We start from the raw sequence: 11,970 nt of genomic DNA on the forward strand, positions 1-11,970 counted from the left end.
GGTTATAAAGGGCTACTCGCAGCGAAAGGGGGTGGATTATGACGAAACATATTCTCCTGTTGTCCGTCATAGTTCGCTCCGGTACCTCTTTGCCCTGGCTGCCAAACACAACCTCGACGTGGACCAAATGGACGCCATCACCGCTTTCCTGCAAAGCGAGATGGAGGAGGAGATTTATATGGAGCAGCCCCCCTGCTTCCAAGACTCAAGCCGAACGAAGGTGTGTCGCTTGAACAAAGCGCTCTATGGTCTGAAACAATCCAGCCGGATTTGGAACATCAAGCTAGACGCAGCTTTGAAGAAGATGGATCTGAAGGCTTCAGGGTACGATCGATGTCTCTATCACCGGATAAAAGATGGCAAAATTCTCTTTGTTGCTATCTATGTGGATGACCTCATCATTTTTAGCAATGACAATAAAACTAAAAATGAGCTCAAAAAGAAACTAAGCAGCGTTTTCCACATGAAGGATCTCGGGCCAGCAAAAAGTTGTCTTGGTATCAGAGTTACACGAACCAAAGACTCCGTGATGCTGGACCAGGAGGCATATATTGGAACTGTACTCAAACGTTTCAATATGAACGATGCAAAGCCTGCAACGACCCCGATGAACAGCGGAGAGAAGCTGACCAAGGAACCAACACCGAAACCCGAAGAAGCGGAGCAGCTGAAGAAAATCCCTTATCAGGAAGCCGTTGGAAGCCTGATGTACCTCGCACAGTGTACCCGACCGGACATCCTGTTTGCCGTCAACAAGCTGAGCAGATTCAACACCAATCCCTCTCTCAAACACTGGGATGCCGTTAAACATCTGCTGAGGTACCTGAAGGGAACTGCGGAGTACAAGCTGCGGTACACGAGGCAAGGCGAATCGAAACTCATCGGTTACTCCGACGCAGATTGGGCAGCAGATCTCGACGATAGGAAATCCACAAGCGGATATATTTTCCTATTACAAGGCGGAGCGGTGTCCTGGTGCTGCAAGCGTCAAACTACGGTGGCACTCTCGACCTGCGAAGCTGAATATATGGCACTTTCAGCTGCCGTACAAGAAGCCTGTTGGTGGTCCGGACTTCTGTCTCAGTTCGATCAACCGGAAGCAATCGAGCTGAGATGCGACAACCAGAGCACCATTTGCATCGCAAAAAATGTTGGATACACACCTCGGACGAAGCACATTGATATCCGGCACCATTTCATCCGGGACGTGCTGGATCGCAAAACTGTGACGTTGTCGTTCGTAAGCACTGATCAACAAGTTGCTGACGGATTGACAAAACCCCTGCAGCGGATCAAATTGGAGCGGAATCGAATCAAGATGGGTATCCTGAAAATATCGAATTAAACAGATCAGCCTAAGGAGGAGTATTGGAAAAGCAAGCATTGATCTGTTAATATCGATCTTAGTAATCATTGAATTGTAACTAGGCGTAACCAATCAATGAAATTTTTCACTCTTGTTAGAACTCTCTTAAAGCAAGTCACGTTTATTCCTTGCGTCCCCACATCTGCTAATACAACAGGTGCAGAGAGATAAAGAGTGTTACGTAGCAAGAGCTGTTAGAGTAGAGCGTTAAGCTCAGGAGCAGCATCAATGCTCAAGGAGCAGCGAGCAATTGGACGCATCGAGTAACGCAAGATGGGCGCAAAGGCTAATCTCGTGACCTTAAAAATCCTTCGACGATGGAGCAGCTAAACGACGTTAACCTGGCTGACGAGATTGTTTTACTCGCCCAAAGACATCCGGATATGCAGAGCAAACTCGAAGACCTCACCGCAAGCTCCAAGGCTGCAGGTCTGAAAATCCATGTCGGAAAGACCAAGTCGATGGAAATCAACACAGAAAATACTTACAATTTCGTTGTAGCTGGGCAATAAGTTGAGAAAGTAGAGTGCTTCCAGTATCTTGGTAGCCAGAGAACGCCTGATGATGGAACCAAGAAAAACATCGAAACTTGGATCAGAAAAGCCCGACCTGGGTCTCCGGAACATCTGCTGGTCATGATAGATCTCTCTACGAACCAAAATCCGAATCTTCAACTCAAACATCAAATCCGTATTGTTGTACGGTTGTGAAATTTGGTGCACATATGCAGTATTGACGCCAAAACTGCAGGTAAATATTAGTGATCCGCTGCCTGCGGAACTGGCAACTGGATCTCAAACGTGGAACTACACTGAACCAAATCTGGAAATAAAATCTACTAGGTCATTCCAATAATTTTTAAAGTTAATCGCTCATATACAAAGTAATGATTTATCCTGTACAAGTTATTGGAAAATTCAATAGATTCTGCAAGTGTATTTTATCGAAGAAAAACATACTAAAAAGTATAGGAAAATCTAATGAATACCATGAGCTTAATAATCTTAATCAAATGTATTAGAAAATCCATTAATTTTCAAATGTTTATATTTATATAGAATTTATATTTTGCATATCTGATAAATTTACTAACAATTCGCATCGACTCGACATCGACTGATTTGTAAGGTTTGGTTTGGTAAGAAAACCCGTAAAATGGCCAAAAAAGTACTGAAAACTGTACACGCTAGAAATAATTAAACCATTTAGGTTTCAAAAATAACCATTTTTGACCTTTTCCCGGGAAATGCCATTTTATGAGTTCTCCATGAGAAGTCATAAAATGACTTCTAGGGGAGAAGTTCTAATATGGTTATTTTTCAACCGAATGGGATTCTGGAGGTGAAGTTGAAAAATGGTTATTTTACAACCGAAATTCAAATGAGCTACTTTTTTAAATTCATGAGGATTTCTCATAAAATTTTCAATTAAAATCAGAGTTATTCAATTAAATATTCTTATTTATTGCATGATTCACAAAAAAACTTTAATATTAAATCGAATTATTAAAATTGCAATAAAATACTGAGTGAACCTGGCCAGGCATAAGTGAGAATAAGTTTTAACATAATTATAATGGCATTTTTTGTAAAGCCTTATACATCTCGGTCACGATAGTCATCCCTCCGATGATTAGCTGCACCACCTCCTCCTCTTCCTGCCATCGCCTCCTCTTCGGGTCATTTCGTCATCGATCCCTCAAGAACTGCGACTCGCTAGCATTCTTCAATTCTGATTCAGCTGCAGGCTGCCGTTGTATCATCCGGAAATCTGTTGTTGCTCCTGCTGTTGATTCGGAGTTTGATTTTGTTGTTGGTGAAGGCCTCGCCCACACATTTCGAGCTACCGACAGCAAAGAATTTACCGGCTCCTCTACACCTGGTGTTTTATGGACAGTTCGATCGGATTCTGCTTTCCGGATGGTACGGAAAATAGCCCGGAGGACCCGCATCCTATTGGGGAACAAATAATTCGCATTAATTTCGAGTATTTCTCATATTATTCATGAAAGACTTACCTTTAGCAGAAAATGTTTGCCGTATAATTTTGACTTCTTGTAATACAAAACGGATTAATGCCTAAATTAGAAAAACGCACCCGGCTGTAAAAGCAATTCCAAAATGGCGAAAAAGAAATACCAAATTTTCAACCATTTTGTGGTTAATGCTCCAGAACTATCAAAATGGTTAAAATTCTTTCTAAAAATATTTTTGAAAAATAACCAAATTGACGGTTTACAAGCAAAACCTATAAAATGGTTATTTAAGAACCATAAATGGTTATAAAAAAATGAGCGTGTACGCACCGAGGCCGAAAACATCGCTATACATCGCCAGTGTCATCAAAAGGCGCTAGAAATCGATACTCGGGAACGTTAACGTAAGTGGAGATGGATTGGGTACACGCTGCTATAAGATGAGAACGAATTATGCAGAGGCGCTCGAATGAAATCCAGAAGGACATCGAAGGAGAGGCAGACCCAGAAACTCGTGGCGGCGAAGACTAGTCACCGAAATCCTAACTGACGACGAGAATCTTGACTGGGACCAAGCCGAATCGTCGACAGACGACCTTTTACCACCATCTTGAGTGACTCCACAACGCATTGTGGACTGAAAAGGAAACGGTTAGGTTTTGGAATGATCCCTAAAAACGCTGTTTCGAGTCCGAAGGACATGATATTACCACCATCCCAAACGAGCGCATAAGTTTAGCTCGGTGACCAACGATAGCTTTATAATTATTAAATCTTTATTCATATGGGCAAAAACTGTTGTTGTCTGTGTATTTTCTTTTTCCTGGTATCATCATGGATCATTGGAGCATCAATCAAAGAATCAAAGAGAATGAATGAATAGGGGAAAACGCGCGACCTCGTTTTTTTCGTTTGCTAGTGTGCTTCTGAACTTTTTAGGTAGTAATAGTAGTTTCGGTAAGTTTTATTTTGTTGAAATGCTGCAGGCTGTCGTCGTTTTTGTTGTTGTTTTGTAAATGGTATTCTACTTTTGCTTTGTTCGATATAATTTTCATGTTTTGATTTTTTTTATTAATTTCCTTTCTTTCCTAGAGACAGTTCTTCAACTTATAAAATACAATAAAAACCAAGCGATGCACTAAGCTAAATCACCGCGTTCATTTTCGTTAGTTAGAAGGTTTGGCCTTCGGGAAAAAATTTTAGCTGGAACAATGCTTATGTAGATTTTTTTTCATATTGTTCATATAAGATATTGTAGTGTTTTAAATGTTTCTTTTTTGTTTAAAAAATGGAAATTATCATTTAAAAAAAACTCGCTTAGAACAAGGAACCCCGATAAATCGAAAAAGAAAACTTTTCATTGACCGTCATGATAGAAAGGGGTTTTTAAGGGTGAGCCAAACAACCGAAACCCTAAACCGGATGTTGTTTGTCCCCTATTTTGTCGCCTGATCCACAGAGCAATTTTGTTTCCCTTCGATCGAAAAGTATTGAATGAAAAAAAAAATCAAAAGCGCTTACTTGCCATCCGCCCTTACAAACCTACTCGTCATCGTCCAGCGTCTGCGAGACGAGAAAATCTGCAGCCTGATATTCGTTCCGTTCGCAGGCGATGTATGCCTGAATGACCAAATGTTCCGGATAGCCGAGCGCCTTCAGCCGATCGATAGCATCCATGTCGGACTGGGTCAGGGTGTTTACCATCGAAGCGGCAGTCGAGGCAACATCATGCGCTACGCCACTTCCACCGCTGCCGCCACCACCTCCACCACCCTGCATCTCATCGGTTCCCTCGTTCAACAGGGCCAAGAACTCCATCTGGTTCTCCGAAATGATGCGCATCAGATCCGGATTGCTCGATTGGATCTTCTGGAGCAGTGATGGCAACAGACGGGGGTCTTCCTGTAGTAGCTGTTTCATCTCGATGAAGGTCGGATGTTCACGCAGGAAGGCCAGCCGTTCCTGTTGGCCTGCTGCCGAGCCCACGCTGGCGCTTCCCAGATCCAGCCCAGAACCTCCAATACCACCCCCAACACCCCCACCTCCGCCAAGCGAACTGGTGGCGATTTCCGACAGCAGATACTCCACAGCTCGGTCCGGGTTGTTGTCGCAGATTTCCAGGGCAATGCGGGCTTCCTCCTCCGAGTAGCCCATTTCTAAAGAAAAAAAATACAAATCAACTATTCATATTGACCCGAACGATGAATTAAATTAGAAGCGAACTACCATAGGACAAACATCTACACTAATGTTACCCATATTTCTGAAATTTATTCATGACTTTTCCAGAATTTTACAATTCTGATTTGAATCCTTAACTCAAATTTACCTTTTATCCGCTGGATCTTGACCTGCAGATCATCCTGGCTCTCGGTCGGTGTTGTTGCGGCAGCCGGTGCCGGGGTGCTGTCCTCTTTCGGTTTCTCCTCTTCCTTGGGCTTTTCAGCAGTAGAGGCCGAGGCTGGTGTTGTTTCGCTCTTGGCCGCTGCGGTAGCTGTGGTGGTCGAGGAGCTTCCTTCGGATGTGGCGGTGCTGGTCGCGGGCGTCGCTGCTGCAGCCGCTGCCGGAGCCTTCATATTCATAACCACCACGAACTTCTTATCATCCAAATTGTACTGGCTTAGTGGGTCCTCATCGGCCATGACCTTACCGAGATAGATCAATCGCTGCCGCTCGACCGGAAAATCCTGTTTACTCTCGGCCAGGAACTTTTCCTTCAACGTTCGGACCGAGTCCTTTTCCACATCGACCTCGATGTGGAACGCCTCCTGCTTCAGGGTTTTGATAGTAATTTTCATTTTCGGTCGCTCGCACTCACACTTTCACGCACCGGAACTAGCACTGTGGAAAGAAACAATAGGTTAACCACATCGCCAGGAGCCACATGTGCAAGTAAAAAAAAAACAAAAAAAAACATTACGGTTTGCTTCCTTTCCGGAAGTAAAGAGCCTAACCCCCACATCAGAAAACAAATTTCAATCGCCAATTGCTTACCTTGCCGCCGGATGGATTTTTCCAGAGGACCCCGTTTGTGGATCGAAGCGGAACTGCTCGAGAGAAACAAAACGGAAACGGAACTCGCACCAACTAGCTGGGTAGGAACGGAAATATACTCGAATCCTTATCGTGTTTTTCGCGGTGTTATTGTAATGCGAGGAATTTCCTAGCGAAATTTGCACTCGTAAATGATTTTCATATTTTCCAATTTGACAGTTTGCTTCTCTTTTTTCTTTCGCAAGTTTTGCTGCTTTCACGGCGTTGGAAACTGGCAGCCTGCTTCTGTTTCGCTTCATCTAGAAGCAGTTTGCGTGAGGCGTGAAAGAGATGCGCGACGCTTGTTTTGCTGCGGAACAGCTCAACATAAAATTGACAGCACATTTCAACGAGGGAGCCCCCATGTGACATGAGTGCTGGTAGTTCACGTTCACACAAAGCGCGTTCAACAGCCAATTGAAATCGGTTTCAATCGATTTCGATTGGTGAATTGTTGTTCACTCAGCCAATGTTGTGATCGAAACTAATTCAATTGACGTTCAATGAAGCCAATCGAAGTCGATCGAAACCAATCGAAATCGATCAAGCTCGAGAGCAGGATTTGTTTCTATCGGTTTCAATTACACTAATAGAGAATTCGTTTTCAAGTGGTGGTGCACCGGTGCACTACCGGTAGTGCACTTTTTATCGTTTTCATGCTCGTTTTCACGATAAGTAGTGCACTGGTAGTGCACCATAAAGTGGACGGTGGAACACTCTGAAAATATTTGGTGTTGCTTGCGCTCTCACCAATACTATCATGAATTTTGAAAACACGTGCTTCCCGATGTAAACAAATATCAGCTGGTTGGTTTATTTCTATACCGCAAAAATTGCGTTCGAGCTGTTTTTTTTCTCTTTTTATCCCGAAGAACGGAAACTTGTTCCGGATTCAATACCAGTGTCGTTTCCAACAGAGGCGGAGAATTTCACCTGGATGGCACGTTCCAAAGCAAACAACGCTCCCAAGAAAAAATGTGTCCAGAAGGCTTGCTGCAATCGGTTCCAGGCGATGCCGAAAAAGAGCAGCAAATCAGAGTGCAAAAAGGCCAACCTAAAGATCTGGTGGAATCGCCCAAACCGAAAAGTATTCTTGTTCGGGAGGGTCCTATAAGTTGGTCTTCACAGCAAGAAGCGTTCAGCTGCATCGAAGCTACTCTGCTACCAGCAAGCTTCGAGCTGTGCCTTAGGGTGACGATGCTCGGTTGCGCCAAGTCCCGGATTCCCACCCGTTGCCCTTCAAAAACGGTAGTTCGATACTACACCCGCATTGGGAGCTTGAATTTCGTTCGTTTCGGTCTGTTAGCAAAATTTTCTTCCCCGACTTCCGCGATCCGAGTTCCAAGAATTTTTTTTTTTTGTAATCTTAAATGGAAATAGGTACTCGAACGAAGGATTTGCGAGAAATAAACGTTCAAAATACCGGAACCTTCAAGCTGGGGTAACTGCAGTCTAGCAGCAGCAAACACAGACCACCCAGAATTAGCCGGTATTGCAGTTATCATCAGAGCCAGAGGCGAATCTACCAAGCAAAATAAATCTGAAATCTTCACAATTCAACATAATACATAAATTCATGCTAAAATTTTTATATTGTTTAAAAGACAATGATCAACTAAAGTAAATTTAATTTCAATTTTCGAAGTAAAACGAAAACAAAATACCAGCTGTAATGGATTTTTGACAGCTTGATGTTTTTTGTTGACACTGCCGATTTCACGCACACCTACAAAGGAGAGTGCAAAACTCGATTCATGCTCGTTTTCAGCGTGGATGGTGCAAAACTTTCGGGTGGTGAAAACGAATACGGTATAACACACATGCAGTTGACAACTGTCAAAAACAGCTGACTGGGTTTGTTTTTGGCTAACTGCAGTGCAAATGAAAGTGTGGAGCGGTGGAGCGTCGTGGTGCTGTGCCGGTGGAGCTGTGCCGGTGGTGCTGAGTTATAGTGGTGTGACGGGTGTCAGTCGGATCAGTTGCTGCAGCTGCTCACAACAAGCTCAAATGTTGTGAAAATGAAAGTGGTGTCAGGAGAGTTCGTGTTGTTTCGGTGGTGCGATGCTGGTGGTATAGGTCGATGCTGTTTTGGTGTTGCTGCGTTTGTGTCGGTGTCAGTCGGCTAATTATAATAATTAAATAGGAAGTGACCATCAAGACCCACCGAAGGAAATAGAAAAAAATTGATCTATCTTGTGAAACACGAAATTTTTTTTTAATAAAATATAAAATTTATCCACTATATTTTATTTCCATAATCGCATGTTTTAAAAATAATAATTATTTTCCTAGAGCAACAATTTTTCGCTTTTGTGCCTTCCTTGTCTCTAAAAATTGCTCATTATTCTAAACACAATTCCTTTTTAGTATTCAAATTTAGTTCGAGTCGAATAACAACTTCCTAATCTAAAAATTTTCGGACAGCTTTAGTACGGGAAAGAATTGCCATTGAGATGGCCAAAATGTTGGATTCATTCCAATTTGCCTTGAGTAAACCGCTTTTTCGAATTCTGAACGAAGCTGACAAACAATCTGAAAACACTGCGCCTGTACGTTAGTATTAGTGTCTGACTGTTCATTCAGCAGCCTGATAGAAATCGATCGAAGTCAATTGGAAAAACAGCTGATCAGCTGTCAATCCATTTCAATTGGTTTCGATTGAGTTCTGTCGAACACACCTACATTAACTTTCCGTGATTCAGCGTTGCCATTTAGAAACCAAATTGTTCATGAAAATTTTGAAATCGAATTTTGAATCTTAAGCGGGCCATAGACTACACAACATGTGTACAAATGCGCACTGTGAATACGATTTGCATCGTGTATGGCACTGCTTGAATGAACGCGAAAAGGGTTTGAGTAAAATCGGTCTGGATAGAATTTTGTACAAACAACCCTCTGTGGCATGGTGTATGGTGCTGTTTGTACAAACTTCAGGCCGTCTACTCAACCCCAGCCGGAGTGGAGGTGGTTTTTTTGTTGTTGCTGTTTTCGCTAGCAAATGTGGTGTCTGTGGCCCGCTTTAACTAAAATCCCCGCCAAAGAATAAACTTAAACTAAAATTCAAAATATGAATTCCTAATCTGAATTCGTAATGGAATTCAAATGTAGATCTGGATCATTTTTGCTGTAGTGGATTTAACCATTTTGTCAGAAAAATATCACAGAATTGTTTCTCGAAAATGTCTTGAAACTGGTTCCAAATTGTTTCAAAATTTGCACAAATTTGTTTAGCAACAGCTATAAGAAAATATTTATTAAATTTTTAAATTTGATTCAAAATTGTCCTAATTTCTACAAAAATATCTCTATGGTCTCAATATGCTTCCAAAGCGTTGTTCAATTACTCCCATGTCGCCATCTTTCACCTTTAACCCTTCCGTTTCATAAAGTTACAAATTTGCAACAATAAATGTATGGAAAAATTGAAAAATCTTATTAAATTTTATTTTTTCTGTTGATGTACACAACATTTCTAATCGTTTAAAAAATTTTTGAGAAAAAAAAATTATCGTGAAACGAAGGGTTGAAAATTTAACATTAATTGTCACAAAATTGTTTCAAAATCACTCAGGCTTAGTTTTGAAGTCCCCAATATTTTGTTATAATTTTTTTTTTAAATAGATTAAATCGTTGGTTTTGAAGTTATCTTAACGTAGTTCTGAAATGATAAAAAATATCCTGAAATGTTAATAAAATTTCCCATAACTTTCTAAATTAATCTCGCACATTTCCGAGTTGGACTAAAATCGTGCAAAAAATGACAGAAAATAACACTTTTCTTAGATGACAGCGAAACTGTCTGTCTAGAGTAGGTTAAAAATTATTCTTACGATTTGTGACAAATTTTGTAAAAATAACCAACAATCTCTGTTTCAAAAAGTTTCAAGGAAGTGTAGTGGCCGGAATGTTTCTCGTAAGACGCCATCTTTTCAGGCGCTTCCCTTTTTTCGGAACTGTTTCATAGCGTCGACTGCTCTCTTCAAATCTGTTTTCTTAACTGTCCTTCTTTCAGCTCGGCATCCCGCATGGCACGAGACTTGCCCGAATATGATAAGTTCACCAATACTATCTTAAAGCTTGAGACTGGTTTAGCTCTTCAACCGATTTCGCTATAGGTTAATACATAGGTATTGTCAGTTTCCTCAATAGTCCTATTTGCGCTAGTAGTATTAGTGTCATAATTCAGAAATTGTCACTAATACTTTTCAATTTTGGGAACATTAACCTAAAAAACGACCGTGTTCATCGGCTGACTGCCCAGTTTTTGCACTGAAATTTGTACCGAAAGTTTTTGAGGTTAATTGTCCCGACTCATCTGTACACGCTCAGCAAGTGTGCGTAAGAAATGTCAAAAACAACTCTATTGTCGACAATAATCACAAACACACGCTTAAGCTGCGATCTCTAGAACTCATTTGTAAAGTGTAACGACATGTAACGCTTACGCTTATTTCTTTTAGGGTACTCTCCAATGGTTTCAACCTACATAAACTATGGGTTCATTATTTCACGCTTCATATTTTGTCCTGATTCCTACATCCGCCTCCTTGCCCACTCTTGAAATTGACAAGTCTTTGCACTAAATCAGCTTGTAATCCTTGTTGATTTTAATATATTTCATAAGCTATCTTTTAAATAGTTCTATCAATTTGAGCTTAAAATCCGTTAATTTGTTAAGTTTAGAAGACAACAATCATTTATTTTTATGTAAGCTTTTTAAAAAAATGTTTATTTTAAAACCAATATTTTCGAAAAGTATTGATGTTCAGTTTGCAAATCGTTGGAAAACTCGATATGAAAACATATGTTTCATCTTTCATGCTCCCTGATTTTTTTTTGTTATCCAATGTTTCCTTATTGTTGCGCTCAAATTGTCAGCCATAAAGTATTGGAGTTGTAGATCCAGAAATTATATCTTCGGCTCTTTGATAATCGCAGGTTTAAGATTCTTTATATCTCGAGGTGTGGTCGTCTTAAATTAAGGATAGTCATCAACGGTCAACTTATCTTTAGAACCCTTATCCTTTAAAAAAGTTCCTCATTTTGCAAGGAATGTCTTTTTTCGGATCTTTTACAATTTCTTTTAATGAAAACTTGTACTGAATTTGAAGAAGGAAATATTAAACTTTTTTTCACATTTACTAGTCTTAAGACTACTACTACGACTAATTACGACGCCTCAAACTGCCAATCTTTGTTCCAATTTTTTCAAATTAGTTTTCGGACCATCATCGTACCTATTTGATTTCTTACTCTTTCTCTCTCGGCAATCTAATAAGAGATATTTATTTACGCCTTCCTCTCATATTGTGGGCTTGTATTGCTCTTTTTCTATCACTGGCGTCTCCATAGTCTATTCCATTGATATAAATCTTTAGATATTTTTTTCTTTGCATCTGGTCAATATTTTTCATTTTATCATAATTACTCTTTTCTTCTTTACTACAGTGGTAACCCAGTATTTAATTGATTCTAGATTTGAAAAAATGCATCTATTCTAGTAGGTATTTCAATATTTACATATAACCGTCTTCAACCTCTGATTTTGGAAATCCGGCTTCCACTTACGGTATCAAATTAACGAATTTCGAAT

The 11,970-nt window shown here is 40.6% G+C and overlaps 1 protein-coding gene across 1 annotated transcript; it reads right to left on the reverse strand.

The window, feature by feature from the left end:
* Window positions 1–4,099: 4,099 nt before the first annotated feature.
* LOC129752704 (UV excision repair protein RAD23 homolog B-like) lies at window positions 4,100–6,590 on the reverse strand. The gene is made up of 3 exons (XM_055748479.1): window positions 6,336–6,590; window positions 5,671–6,182; window positions 4,100–5,497 (listed from the first exon to the last, which is right to left on the reverse strand). The coding sequence occupies exons 2-3, from the start codon at window positions 6,137–6,139 to the stop codon at window positions 4,884–4,886; spliced, it is 1,083 nt and encodes a 360-aa protein (XP_055604454.1). The 5' UTR covers window positions 6,140–6,182; window positions 6,336–6,590; the 3' UTR covers window positions 4,100–4,883.
* Between the last annotated feature and the right edge of the window lie 5,380 nt (window positions 6,591–11,970).

The sequence above is a fragment of the Uranotaenia lowii genome, chromosome 1 (genome assembly GCF_029784155.1).
Source record: "Uranotaenia lowii strain MFRU-FL chromosome 1, ASM2978415v1, whole genome shotgun sequence".
Lineage (NCBI taxonomy): Eukaryota > Metazoa > Arthropoda > Insecta > Diptera > Culicidae > Uranotaenia > Uranotaenia lowii.